This window comes from Rhinolophus sinicus, chromosome 4 (assembly GCF_057876585.1).
Source record: "Rhinolophus sinicus isolate RSI-liver-muscle chromosome 4, RSI-T2T, whole genome shotgun sequence".
In the NCBI taxonomy this organism is placed as follows: Eukaryota; Metazoa; Chordata; class Mammalia; order Chiroptera; family Rhinolophidae; genus Rhinolophus; species Rhinolophus sinicus.
Window position 1 is genome coordinate 19,485,525 of NC_142504.1, and position 15,569 is coordinate 19,501,093.

The 15,569-nt window shown below is 35.7% G+C and overlaps 1 protein-coding gene across 6 annotated transcripts in view; it reads right to left on the minus strand.

Annotated features, from left to right (window-relative positions):
* ITGB8 (integrin subunit beta 8) overlaps nucleotides 1-15,569 on the minus strand; it is a 73,114-nt gene that overhangs the window by 5,445 nt on the left and 52,100 nt on the right. For 4 of the 6 annotated variants that reach the window (XM_019727480.3, XM_019727478.3, XM_074340827.2 and 1 more), the window contains 6 exons: nucleotides 13,642-13,731; nucleotides 10,107-10,241; nucleotides 7,219-7,624; nucleotides 4,630-4,855; nucleotides 3,234-3,340; nucleotides 97-260 (listed from right to left, as the gene is read on the minus strand). In XM_019727480.3, coding sequence (XP_019583039.3) covers nucleotides 97-260; nucleotides 3,234-3,340; nucleotides 4,630-4,855; nucleotides 7,219-7,624; nucleotides 10,107-10,241; nucleotides 13,642-13,731 — 1,128 coding nt within the window. The remainder of the gene's footprint in view (nucleotides 1-96; nucleotides 261-3,233; nucleotides 3,341-4,629; nucleotides 4,856-7,218; nucleotides 7,625-10,106; nucleotides 10,242-13,641; nucleotides 13,732-15,569) is intronic. The other 2 variants (XM_074340826.2, XM_019727482.3) reach the window with 1 other exon arrangement.

Consider the following 15,569-nt stretch of genomic DNA (forward strand, 5'->3'; position numbering starts at 1 on the left):
CTTGATGGAGAAGAAATATTATTATTAATTAAGGGCCTAAATATTGGAAGTAGACAATGACATACTGATAGTAATTCTTTTTTAGAATTCACTGACCTTTTTTGAGGCCGACACCCTGTAATCTGCTGAGGACTTTATTTTATTACTATTCCATTGTAATATCACCTGTCTAATGATAAGGACTTTAAGCAACCCAATCAAGAATGTAACTATGAAAATGATGAAAAATATCCTCAAGTAGCTTGGGCTAGAGAAACATTCTGGAATGAAGCAAAAAAAAAAAGGATTAAAAACTAGGATGAATAAATCAAAGGATTCCAACAAGTAAACTGTGTTCACTACCTCAATTAATAGGACCAGAGATATTTGCATATCTACATTTTTAAAACAGAGGACTGCCATTGCTGTTGATTCAGAGTGACTCTCTAATTTTTATTAAACATTTATTATTAAAACATTTTCAACATAAAACTCTCTTTTGGAGAATAGCCACATTAAGGTATTTTATAAGAGCAGCATTTGTTTGCAGCTTGATTCTTTCATTGTACTAACAGGTATATGTTCAAACCCCTTAATCAAATATAGTTTTATCCATAATGAAGAGAGATAATCTTTGTAGTTTGTACCCTTGATCACTAGTGGAAAATAGGATTTAAAAAATTATTTAACAGCTCTACTCATTAGTTTATATTTCTCTTGTTATGCTTGCTCTTCGTTTGTTGCACACCAGTAATGGGAAATAAAGTAAACATCTGCAGAATCTAAATCAGTACTACTGTAATAGATGAATAAATATTCCTTTGAAGTTTCAGTGTAACTTTTCATGCTTATTATACATAGCTTCTCCAGGAAATGGGAGCGTCCAATTCAGGACAATAAGCAATTCTCTTCCTTCAGTTTTTATGAATTTATTTTTTGCTTGTCTGTTAATCCAACCTACCCTATTTTGCTTCTAAAAATTCCACTGTGTATTTTTTCAGGAATAAATAATTACTAGATGGAAAAGGATATGCTGCCTTAAGAGGGGAGCATTCTAGGTCTCTGTTTTAGCACTAGGCCTTTGGTAAACTCTAGCTGGAAATTCTACAGACTCTGTGGCTGCCAGAGGTATTACCCAGATCCAAGAGGATCGTGGTTGCGCAATACAGAAGTATTCCACAGAACTCACCAGCTGCCCTAGACTCACAAAATTACCTCCTGGCCTAAAGAGGCACGTGATTTCTGTGTATTCTCCTGACTTTGGAGACTTCATGTAAATGTCTGAAGGTCTCCCTGAGAGGGCCTTTCAGGAGGGGACCTGCCAAGGCTGAGAAAAGCGATCACCCAGTCATGGTGATTTGTGTCTGAATCCCAGGGATGACCAAGCATGCTCTTGAATAAACCAAGAACTCAGTAACAGAGGCAAGAGCTCCTCTCCAAGTGGGAAGACTTAGAGCCCCGTTTTCTTTTGGTCAGTGGTAAGATTCCTTGAAAGAAAGCTTAAAGGGAGGCTGGAGGATACTGATTGGTACAGAAGCACCAAACGCAAATACAAGTTCCCCTTTGTCACAGATCTCACACACACAGAGAATCCAAGATGCACTGTCCAAAGGGGATGCCCTTGGAGCCTTCCACGGCGACCCTAACGTGACATGCACACCTTTCATCCTGACAGACTGTCATTTCCTTGGCTGACTTAGAACTACTCAATCAGCTAAGGCAGATCCTTACAGGGGGCACGTGGCTTGATCCCACTTACTGGCTCCTCGCCTAGTAGGAGCTCAGCCAGAAAGACCAAAGAACACCCTTTAAGTGTGACTGAGTGGCTAGATAATAGAGGTGGCTAACAGATGCCCTGTCCCTGTCCTTGCACAATAGTTGTGAGGAGAAGGGAGTCCCCTAGCTACCAGTACATTTCACAAATATTTCTAGTGTGTTAGGACAGAGTTGATTTTCAGGGCCCAAAGGTGTGTGCATTTTTAAATGTCATTTTGGATAGCCAAACATTAAGCCCTGGCCATAACTATCTTCATAGTTTAGGTCAAACAAGGGCTTTTCCTAAGGAGCTTTAATGGAATACTTTCTGTAACCACACTTAGGTCACAGTAGGTTTGTTTACTTAACATAATAAATGACATGTTGACAGTAAGGGCTCTATTTATTAGAAAAGGCACTTGGCTTTTTGGAGTGATTGCTACAGCCCCAGCTGGCAGCACATGGGCTGTTTTCAGAGCCAAATTCATTATGGGCTAAGATCACTGTGGATGTGAACGAAGAAGGAAACAAAACTGTGGAGAAAGTTTATTTTTCTGTGCACTCTCTCTAAGAGCTGGAATTATTCTTACAGGTTGGAAGAGACTAGAAATAATAGTAGCAGTATGAATGTTTTCATGGAAAGCATAATTTCAAGTTTATTTCTAATTCATGTGTAGCTTAACACCTTATATCTGACAAAGCAGGGTGCTACCTGTCGGGTTCTAATGAATTTTGTTTAAACATGGTCTTTCGACACAGCTCTCACATGTTTCTGTTGTTTATGTGTCATCTTTAAATTTACGTACCTCTTCCATGTTCATTGGCTCATTTAATCTTACACAACTCTGAGGTTGGTATGATCATTTTACAGATGAAGAAACTGAGGCTGAGGGAAACACTGTAAGAAGGCTGATATTTCTTAGGTACTAGTGTCAGGGACATGTCTTAAGCCAAGTTCCATGCCCTTTTTGTTGTGCCACCTTTATAATCACTCACCCTAAATTTTATTTATGTTAGAATGAAAAATACCAGAAGGAATAGCCCTTTTGAAACTATGCATCTCGCAAAAGCAAATACTTAATTTTTTGGCTTCACCTGAAACATGTAAGTAAATGTTGATTTGATACGAGGAAGGTTAGAGGTGGAAGCAAGTTTGGGTTATGAAGGATAATTATGGCTCCATAGATCTTATGTCTCAGGGTGAAACGGACTTTACATAGGAACCTCCTACTCCTGGCTCACTGAGGCCTCTCTAGAAAATCTGTTTGTGTACTTCTGTGGAAAGGCACAGCATGGAAATTTAGCCCAGATGGGAGGTGTAATGATTCAGCCAAACCAGGCAAACATACTTGGCTGGTTTTGTAGGGTACCACCCCTGGGAAATGGAAAACATTGAAGCAGCCGGTCCGTTCTTTAGGAAGTTGATTCTGGGCCCTTTGGGGCAACATGATTCACTACAAACACCTTTTCAATGATTCGATTATTAAGCTTTGGCTCACCTGAGGCCTGGTCCACATAATGCTGTTCCATGAAAGCACATGAGGTTTTACATCGATCAAGTATAACTTGAGACAGATTGTGAGGGTGAAGACATTGCACACAATTCCTGTAAGGGGAAACAAGTGAAAATACACAATATTTAATAAGGTTGTAGCCTGTCTTATTTTCAACAAGAAATAAAATAGAGTACTGCTTTAGGACAGCAGCTTTGTAAAACTGGGAAAGAAAGCTTTGACACGTATTCGTAATCTTGGCTGAATTTAGTGCCATGGCACAGTTACTTTCTAACCATTAAAAATAGTTTGATAATCAAAATAATGATTTTTCTATCTTAAGAAAATCTCTAGGAGATGAATCAGATACTGTCACCACACACAAAACTAGCCTATATAGATGTTTTAGAAGGTAGATATTAAGACACTACTAGAAAAGTTTAGCAATGAATAAATAGTTCAAATTTATGTTGAGTTCATTAGAAATAACTACATCATTATGTTTACTGCATTTCCAAGAGAGCATAAATTGCTATACATAATTTAAAAAAATCAATCCAAGAAAGTGAAGGTCTTAAAAATTTGAATAAAACAAATTGGAAGGCACAGTGAGGTTTAGAGAGTGGTCTTTGAGCAGGACTCAAACTGTTATTGGACAATTAATTCTTGGCACAAAACAATAATGCTACCTTCACTTAACATATCACCTTTTATTTATCCATCACATATTTCTACAGTGCTTCATAACCACCATTATTCTTTATCTTTAATAAAAATACAACTATAATAATAGCTAACATTTCTTTTCTATGATTATGCACCAAGTACAAAGTTTTTTTTTTAAATTTATATTTTTATTTTTTACATGAATCATCTAATTTAATTCTTTCACAGAACTACGGCAAGTCATTATTATTAGTTTCCTCACTTTCAATATCAGGAAACTGAGGGACAGAGATTTTCAACAACTTGCCCTAAGTCTAACAGCTAATTAATATCAAGCTGAGGAGCAGGCAGCCCCAAATCATCCCACTGTACACCTTAAACTTGCATAAGGTTATATGTCAATTATATCTCAATAAAGCTGGGGGAAAAACATCCCCAGTGAACTTTTACAAACACTGAATATTATTCTTTTTACGAAAAAAACCTAACTTAAAAAAGCTAAGGCAGTGACTGCCTACATAAATTCTGATACTTCCACAGCTATCTGGTGGCCAGACACTGGAATCTAAGTCTTCTAATCCCCAAATCCCCCATTCAGTTAGTTTTTAGCATGATGATAACAATTTGTTATGAGAAGATCCAGTAACTTCTAAGATTAAGGAAGGCAGAATAAAAAAGGATAAGCAAAGCTACAACGAAGGACTGCATATGTATGTTTGGATCAGAGAACACATACCAGTTTTCGTTGCAGGTTGTGTGACACGTGGGGCAGTGTTCACAGAAGCGGCCGATGCTCCTGGGATCAGTGCACTCACACCTGCCGCAGACACACGTGCCTCTTCCACTGCACACTTGGCCCTTGGGGTTGACACAGTGCTGGGCGGATGTGGACGGGCACTGGCACCGATCCCCTTCCCAGCCACTGAAGCACCGGCATCTGCCCGCTTCACACTCTCCATGCCCTGCAACAAAGACCCCCAAACCTGTTACCGGGGCCATGGACTTCGTGAGCGTTTCCAAATGTGAATTCCCCTCCCAGCTCCATGGAAACAGACTGCCATTCAAGTGAATGGAAACAGCCTCATTGTCTATTTGTCTGAGAGAAACAATGCCAGGACGCAGGGGTGTCTGTTTTCAAAGCCGTCCTATTGTAGAGACTCTCCTGAGTTGTGAAGCCCGGCCTGCTGCAGTGGCTGCCTGACGACTTGAAGGTCACCATACATTCAGTTTTAAAAGAAAAATACAAACAATAAGAAGCTACGAAGGCTGAAGTGATGTCAATTGTCTGACTTGAAATCCAAAAAAAATGGGTATCGGATTAATAGCTTCTATAATTTATTCTCCTAGTCTCTTGTGATTGCCAAGGGCCTGGGATAACTTCAAAGGTCCATTAGGCAAACCCTTCTAGTGCTTCAGTTCTGCTACTGCCATGTTTAAAGATAAAATCTCCAGGGAAGTTGAACTAACCCTTTCACATCTTCAGGACATTATTTTGAAGATTGTGGGGCATGTCGAAAGTGTGCTGTGCACTATCAGGTGGTAATGAGAAAGTGCAGAGAGAAAGCGAGGCAGTAGATAAGTGTGTGTTGGCATCAGGAACAAATAAGCTGAGCAAAAACACTGGTTATATATAGTTAAATGGATTTCAGACTGCAGAAGTATCCAAAACTTAACATGCTAATGTGAACTACAAATCTTCAACAGGGGTACATTTTACAGGGTTATGTAGTGTTTCTCCAGCTTATTTAGCCACAGACATTTCCCTCCCTCCCTCCCTTCCCTGTCTTTTCTCCTCCCTCCCTTTATTGCGGAGCACCTCATAGGGTAACTGTTCCATAGAGTCTACTGTTGGATCAGCTCAATTTGCTAACTGTAAAACTAATGAGGTCCAGGCCAAACAAATGCCTGCCAGACCCTATTCCCCGTAAGCAGGCTGCACGGCTAATCCTAGCCAGCCGACCTGTGAACATGTGTTTTTATTCTCAAAGGAGACTAGTGAAGAAAATGCTTGTCAGCCTACAGTTTGCGCTTATAATTTATACACAAATAATTCAAAGCAGATTCTCAGCTACCCGTGTGTCAGTAATATCACAGTCATATAGAAGAGCTAGTACATTGTTTTTTGATATTTTACTATAAACAGAGACTGGGATTCTCAATGTATTTCACGCTTCTTTGAGAGATTGACAGCTGTGGGAAATGATCTCAGAATTCTTTCTTTTCCCTGTTCCAAACAGGGTTAGCTCTAAAACATTAGCTGATAATTACTGATTTGTTCTAAAGTCATCTATAATCTCTTCTGCCCATGATATCAAGTAGAGCTGAATAAACGTTTGAAATATAAAATATTTTGATATACAATAGAATAAAAAGACAATTTCTATCACGTATTTATGATATAGAGCAAATTTTTAGCTTACACAAGAACACAGAAAATTTATTCTGTATAGATTTTTACTTTCCATCTGCTTATGACAATGAGATAATTTCAGTTCATCAATAATTTAATTAATATTTACTTACCAAAAGGCACACACTAAAATGACATTTTAACAGTAAGTGGATTTAGCACACTATCACAGAAAAATCAATTCATTTAAAAATAATAATTTGTATTAATTTTTAAATGCATAGATTTTCCTGGAATCTAACCTCTAGATGGCAGTAGACTGAATTAGCCAAAAAGTACTTTTGATATTTTCATTTTAAATGATTTTATTTTAAAATTTGGTCTGTGTGTGGCCTCTGGGATTAATCTTCTAGATTACTTATAAAACCAGTATTTTCTTGATAAATGCTCTCTCTTGACAATTCTGTTACTGGCGTTGTTCCAAAAATAAACGAGAGGTTTAAATTACTACAAACTTGCTATACCATCTATAATAATGCATTTAGAATTTTCCAGTGAATGAAAAGTATATTTTTATAGCTCACTATCTTCTGAGTAAATTGGAGCGAGTGACCACTTACGAGAATGAATCAGATCCTTCTAGAAGAATATTCTGATTTATAGAAAACCTGTCAGACAGTATCAGTAATTTCCTTTTCTGGTATATATTTTTACAAGGTCAAGGCATACTTGATAATAAGAATTAATTTTTGGTTTGTATTATTTTTCAGTATTTACAAAATGATTTAAAATATAAGTATCAGAATCATGTGGTACAAATCTCTTGCCATGCTGTAATTTCACAGACTTTGAAACTTTGAATAGTAAATTCAGATTCAGGGTTAGTAATTATAAAGCTGTGATTTTAAGATACTTTAACACATACGGTAGTTTAATAGTGACTAATAAAAATTGCATGTATAGATTTATACTCACCAGCACACAGATTTCCATGATGATACGGACAAGAAAAGTCATCCTTTTCACAGTATTTTCCATATACTTTCCCAAGCTTAATTCTGTGACACAAACATTTCCCACAAATACAAACTCCTCGACCACTACAAACAGGTTGATCCTCGTGTGACTTGCAACTCTCAGAAGAAAATTGATCTTCATCAAAATGACATTTATTCTCATCACACTGGAAACACTTGGAATCCAGAAAAGTTTCATCAACACACTTTCTTTTAGGTCCACTGCTGTCCTCACACTGACAGCTGCAGTTTTTGTGTATATGAATTTTAGTGGTTTCATTGAAACCAATAGGTTTGATTACTGCATAGCTTTTTCCTCGTGTGACATCACATCTTTCCATTATAACTGTTACATTGAAAAGAACCTAAATTTGGGGCAGGGGTAAAAGAAAATATATGTCTTGATTATTTTTATTACCAACATTATATCTGTTAATGATATTTTCAATCAATAATATTCCATCTTCCAGAAATTAATATTTATGAATTACACATGCATTCTATTTCATATATAGCTGTAATATCCCTTTTTAATTTCATTTATTTCCTAATTAATAAACTAGAAATTTAAAAGATGCAATGACTGCTACTTGCCTGTATTGAACCATTAAATGGACAGAGAGGTTCAAGATTATTTGAAATGTCAATTCCACTTTTGATAATTAATTTATATCCTTAATTGATTTCTTAGCGAGCTTGAGAGAGACTAGACCATTTTCTCAATTCAGTCCTTAAAATAGGGAGGCAGGGTTACAGAATATTTGGCATTAGGAATAGATCAGATAAACTAAAGGGCTTCTTCTATACTGGCTTAAAAACCCTGAGATGGGATGTTCAAATGAAAGAACTTTTATTTTGTTTCTATTTTCTAGGGGTCAAGTAAAGTTTCAGAGTTAAATTTTAGTTTATATATGGTGTTAATGGAGGAAAACATGAAGCTTTCTTTGAGTGACTCAAGGAAAAAATATTTAGGACTCTCACTCTCAGATTTTCAGATCTCACTCAATAAAAGGTCATACATTTGTCTCAGTGGAGATGTTAGCCCAGAACTAAGAATCTGGGCTGGCAGGAATTGCTTTCCTCATGAAACTACAGAATTTCTTTCTCCTGCCAATTTTTTTTTCTTTTTCTCTATTTTTTATTTTTGCGAAACATGATTGGTTTAATGTGTCTATTTATATTTGTTAATCCATTTTATGATCTTCAGGTACTTTGGCAAATAAGGTTATATGGTTTTTTTTCCATATTAGACTGAGATCCATTACAATTTAAAAATAATTTGTGCTAGGCTTTTTGCTTAGGATGGATATATAAATGAATAGATAATATGGATGTATAATATATATATATATAGATATATATCCATCCCAACCAAAAGCCTAGCACAAATATATTTGTACACACATACACACACACACACACACACACACACACACAATGATATAAAAGATCTAAATTTAGGCTTATATGTTATATATGCATTAGAAATTAGAATCAGTCTCACAATATTAAAACTAGTGCAGTTGGGTTGTACTTGAAATGTTTTTTGTCTTTAAAAATGTTAAGGATTAACAGATGTGTAGGATAATGTGATCACTGCCAATATTAATACAGCAAAACTCAGGGTTTATATAATTAGAGGTCATATGACTCTTCCTGAGAGTTAAACTGTTTACATTATTTGTTGAATGTGAGAGGAATAAAGGGATATAGACAAAGAAAAAAAAAGTAAGATATAAGGAAAAACATTCTGCCTAAACTGATTTTGAAAGAACAACTTCTAAGAAGGTAACCCTTACTCACAAAGTAACTTAGTGCTATTTTTTGTTAGTGAACAGTTTCCTCTAATGGGAATCAAATATGTATTTTGTAAACTATATTATGTCTTTTGAACAAAACCCAAGGAGTGATTATGGAGTAGCCTCAAGAACTAGCAACTAGCAAAAAGTAATTTCAAAGGTACAACTTCAAATGGAACAACTATACTACCTGCAGATTCTAAACTTATCCATTGGTGAAAAATACACTGAAACTAAAGAGAAAGGCAGATTCTCTTGTATTCAATCTTAGAATCTTAGGACGTTTTATCTCTTTCAGTAACCCTTTTTCTTTTTATCTATAGCATGATATTAAAATAATAACATCATAGAACCTTAGAGATGGAAGGAAAAGGGATTAGAAATCTTGTAGTCCAAGCTATTCATTTAAAAATGAGGCAACTGATGCCTCAAGAGGTAAATGACTCACTGAAAATGTCTTCATCCAACAAGAATTCCCTTCAAAGGCATATTTCTGTGTGTTTACTCTCTATTGTGCCAGTCCTGGGAGAATCCCTATCATCCCTGGTCCTGTTTCCTGATGCCACTATAATCGAAAATGAAAGATTTTGAAATACTAAGTCTTTATCAACTGCTTCATGACTCCCGTTCTTTTCTGTGGCTTATTAATCTTCAGTTTTCTAGTTACTCTGAGAACTTTCAGATTTGATACCAAAATGGTATTATCATCATAAGTATAGACACTACTTGTTTGAGGAGATGTGATTTCTTTGAGGAAATATGATATATATATATATAATGGCTGTAACATCTAAGTTTAATGTTATTATCTTTGAATAAGTTTTACATATAATATGTATTTACTTTAACTCTTGAGTCGGAGAGAACAGTCAATGTGTTAAAACAAGTAGGAACTTTGCAAAGAGACAATAAAAGTTACTTTGAAGTATAAGTAAGATCCTTTGAGTCAGTAGTAAGTAAAGTTTTTCAGAATGGTTTGATTTTTCTGTGAGAAAGCATGCCAAACAACTTAGTTTATTTTCAATGGGAGAAACGCGCACCCACATACTTCGTCATTGCTTGTCACGTTTCTGCATCCGTCTGTGCCTGGTTTTCGGGTCCCATCTGGACAGATGGCAGTAATGTTTAAATAGACGCCTTCTACCTGGTTTTCCACCTGAACTTTCACTTCTGAAATAAGTTTCTGCAGAGACATCATTTTTTAGTTGTATATGATAGCAGTTTTCAAATGTAAGCAACTAAATAGAATCAAGCTTATTAAGTCATTCTAGTTTTAACTAAATCAAAAAGTCACTCTATAAAAGGATGAATAAAAACAGTGTTTCCACATCATGACCTAATTACATTTGAAATACTAAGAAATACTGCAGGATTACACTATCTACATTAAATTGCTCTGTTTTTCTTCTGCATATTTCCATGCCTGTGCATTTTGATCACTTCAAAGATAAATCTTACTCAGCCCGTTACAAAAATAACCATTTTCAATCCCATAATATTTATATTTTGTGATAAAATTTAAATAAAACATTGAAAACACATATCATCACAAAGGGTAAATCATTACAGCTTAAAATCTGGAACATGCTTCTGACATTTATAGCTGTTAAAGAAACATTTCAGTTTCAAACTTGTTAGACTATCATGAAAGTAAAAATGTCTTATTGAGATAGAATTGAAAGGTAAATTTTTGAGAGGCCATTTCTATACTGTAGGCATAAGAATTACCTGCCAGATACAGTCCTGTAAATTCTTCAAGAATGGCCTAGGATTGATTGTGTCAATCAAATTTGTGCCAATTCTTAATACTGAAATAGCACCCCTTACTGAGCGGAAAACCACTCATTTATGCAATCACTCAAGAAACATCTATGTAATACCTATCATGTATCCATGTATCAAGCACATACTAATTTCTTCCATCACAATCTTTTAAGTTCTAAAAGTTCTAGCTGCATTAAATATATATAAATATATATTTCAGATCCACGTGCATTTTGTCTCATACAACTAAAAGTCTACGACATGCAAAAGTCCTTAACATATACTTGTAAATGAAAGGAAGGGAAAAGATGAAGTATGTACCTAAGGGAAGAGAGTGAGTAGTAGGGTATGAAGGAAAAATAATTTCCAGTGACTTCTAACTCTTTACTTGAGCAAATTTTCTTCTTCAGTTATATAATCAATAAAGACATGTGTGCTGACTAATTAGTATTTGGTCATGGAATTACGGTAGTAAATCTTTAGAGTAAGATACTTCCTCAAATTAGTAAATTTTATTTGGATTAGGTAAAACTATGTCAGCTACATTTTTTAATCTCCTAAAGAGCTCATACATTGTAATCACCTAATTGAACAATTTTGGCAAACCAACAGAAACGTCTAATGATATACAAATGGTGTTGATATGATGATGGATTGACAGATCAGAAGGAAATTCCTAAAATAATAAAGTGTTCTCAGTTTGCCCTTCTGAAATTCTGCTTCTCTTAAAACCTTAAGCTACTTATAACAATACAAGCTCCAGACACAATCTTAAGCTTCCTTTTTAATATCTAATGGATACAGAGGCAGAATTTTCTTATGATGTACAATTCTCTTTTTCATTCAATGTAATTTATTTTTCATATCTTAATTTCAGCTAAATTGCTCTTGTTATTAGAGTTATAATTTTTACATAATTTTAATTCTAATGGCAGTGCTTATGTAAAGCATAAAACAAATGTATTCACATTCATCATGTACTAAATTTATATGCACTCTTATAAAATTCTTATAAATGAAGCGCAAAAAATGAAAAGTTAGAATGAAAATATTTTTATTCTTTTTTTTTCTTCAATGAATGTAAATAGTTTCTGTTGGATTATGAAGACAACATTTTGAAAATATAGACATATATAAAATATTAACAGGATCCCAACTTAAGGAGATTAATTAGCCAGAGGAAGTTCTTGTTGGATTTACTAGTATTTTTCCATTGTTTAAGGTTAATTAGAACTGCAGTTAGCTAAGGCACACATACCTATCTTAGGCAAATAAAGAGCATAAAACCAAATGTTGCCTTTTCCCTTCCCATTGGTGCAGTCTGACATACAGGAAAGTTTGTCAATTTATATTCCTTGTTTGGGATAATAAATGGGTAAAACTATAAAAACTAGGGTGGCTTCTAACACTGTAAGCTCCTTCCTTATATTGATTATTCCTGGGAATAAACTACGGATGGGAATGACTTGTACATACGTTTGATTTTCTATGATAAGAAGCACCCCCAGTCCTAATGTTCTTTTGTAACAGGGAGAAAGAAATATAATTAAAGATGTTCTTCCTTATTTCATTCAATGTAGTTTTCAGACACAGAACAATTCCTTGCCCCCGCCCCCCCAAAAAAAAATCTCACAGGATTTATTTTATTAACGAAGAAATTTGAAACAAGTCCTTCATTTTCTATTCTGTGTCTATATCCTGCCTTTCCTTCTGTACCCAAGTTGAAGGCAGATGCTGCATGGAGAAAATGAGGAGAAGCCTGAGCTTTCTCACAATGTTTGAGCTACTCTCTTCAACTCTGCTGTGTCAGGAAGGGATTCAGAGAATTTGAGGAAGTAAGACTTCATTAATGGTCTATAAATTCAAGGTGAAATAAAGCATGTCTTTGAATACTGTGTAAACAACAACAACAAAACCAAGTGATATCACACAGGAGGAAGCAACCTGGGGCCTGGAGTTAAGGAAGACTTCGCTTCTCTTCCTGTTTCTTTTGCTTGTTAGCTGTTTGACCTTTGGTTAATTTGCTTCGCTTCTTTGGGGTTCTACAATACACAATGGGGGTATTAACACCTGCCTTATAGGCCAGTTGTGCAGATTAAATGAGATCATGTATGGAAAGTAACTGGTTCTTGGTGGTATTAAAGTAACAGTCACTGTTATTACAGCATCTTAACAAAGAATTCATTCCAGGAATGACCTAGGTTGAAAGAGCAGATGTTTCTTTAAACCTTTGCATTTAGATCCCACTCTTCACAGACTGGGGACAGTATACAACTGTCAACTCAAGAAACTAGTACATTTCTTAAGGTGATTCTTTTAATCAAACTAGCTTTATAAAACTGATAAAATAACTGATTGAACAATCAAATGATTGATCTAGGAGATCCTAACAGACTCCTCTTAGTAATCTCTGTATTCCAGATAGTTCATTTTCCGTGACAGGTTGCTGCTTTAAATAACAGTGTGGACTTCTTACTTCATGACATAGGAAATTGTGAAATTTCTTGGTAATAGAGTATATTCTATAGCCGTGATTTGGTGACTCACCAAATATTTGATTTGGAAGGAAACTTAGATTGCCTGTAGTCTAAGTTGGTTTATTGTCAGTGAGACACAGTGAGGTACAGAAAGCTGAAGTGAAATTCCCAAGGCTCCGTGGCTAGTTGGTGGTGGAGCAGGCTGAACTTAGGTAACGTAATTCCTAACATAATGTTCTTTCCACCACACCTTTCAAGATAATAGGGCACTAGTTTGTACGTTGCCACAGAAATTGGGGTTAAAAGTTCATTTTTTGAAAGTTGTGTTTAACATATACATACCTGATAGGCTTCTACTACCAAATTGTTGAGGTTTGCAGCCTTTGATTCTATTTCACCAGCAATGGTGCCAGGCAAGAGGGGTAGAAGGTCCTAGAAAATATACCAATGACATTTACTTAATGACAGTCATATGCAATGGTTTAGCAATCAACAAATATTAAAAATTCTTGTAGTTATCAGTAGAAGGTGATATTACATGCATCAAAAAATATACGAAAAGAGAAAAATATAAGCAAGCAACCAACTAGGGCAGCCAAAACATACACACCTGAAATTACTGTGTGTGTGTGTGTGTGTGTGTGTGTGTGTGTGTGCAAGAGTGTCTGTGCATGCACACATGACATGTTGACCTGTAAAGCTAATCAAAGTACAGACCAGAATTTTCCAAAGTATCTTCTGTGGAACATAGTCTTGAGATTTTAAACATGAAAGGGTTCTAAGGGCAGATAAGTTTGGGAAGTTCTCCATATGGTTTCTTCCACTTAGAGACTCAAAATGTGCGCTTGGCAATTAAAAGTTCAGAGAAGTCCTGTGATTCAGAAATAATTTAGCATTATATAGTGCATTTCCCAACATTTCTTTAATTAGAAAACACTTTTCTCATATAAACATTTTGCAGATCAACTGTTCCATGAATGAACTTTATTACATGTTGGTCCAGACTGGAGAAAACAATCATAGTCACAGGGCTTAGCTTCATGGAGTGAATGTTCTTGATGGATGGTACTGAATTATTACGGAGAAAACTCTAGGTATTCCCAGTAAGAAAAAGAATTAGCAAGGGCTTAAAGGTTTCCCTGAGTTGTAGATGAAGTAGGAACAGAGACGAAACCAGTCTGACTGGAGTAAAGGTACATATTTCTAAGGAATCAGATTATGAAAAGTATTGAAATCCATTTATACACTCATTTTATCATTGAAAAGTATCATTAAGTTCCTGCCGTATGCCAGCCATTACGTAAGTAGTAACAACTTGGTATCTCAGGAGGTAATAGGGAAAATGTATCACTTGCAGATTTTAAAAATCCATTTAACCTTTGTTGAGCACCTGTTGTATACCACTTTGGGGATGCTAAATTGCTAGGCCACTTAGTTGGCATTCTTAATGATGTCACAGGTACATAAATAACAATTTCAACAAACAATGTGTCTTAGAGGATGAGTGAGAGTTAGTCAAGGCTTCCAGGCATGGTGGGTGTGCAGCAAGAACAGTGGCACAAAGGAGAGAAAGAGCCCGGGGGATGGTGTGCACAGGAGAATTAGAAGCATGGCTGCAGGGGCAAGTGCAAGGCAGACAATAGTGGGGAATGAGGCAAGCAGGGACCAGATAGTCTCCGATGCCACATTAAAGGCTTGATCTGCTAAGTCAGAGGGAACTGTGGGAACATTTTACTCTAGGGAGTACGTTGGTCACACTTGTGATTTAAATAGACCATCTTGCAGCCACTTGGATGGTAGATTTGGAGATATGTTAAGAAGCTGTTACAGCCCAGATGAAGCGACTGATAAAAATGTCTCCGGGCTGCCAAAGTAGGTGATTGTAAGAGCATACACAGGAATCTTAGCAGAGCTTGTCGGGTTTTCAGAACCTGTTGATTCTTACTTTGCACACGATTCAGTTAATTAAGCCTGCCTGGTTTTTGTTTTATCAGTGGGTAGAAATTATTTTTTAACAGAGCAGGGAGAAACTGTTAGAGTCAATTACACCATTAAGAAATAATAAAGAGCAGAGAAAGAGGAAACAAAAGCAATAAATAAACAGCATAAGGAATATAGTCAATAATGTTGTTATACTTTAAGTAGGTATAGTGCCAGGTGGGTATTAGACTTACCGAGGTAATCACTTTGTAAAGTATATAAATATCTAATCACTATGCTGTACACTTGAATCTAATATAATAATAATATTATGTCAACTATAATTGAAA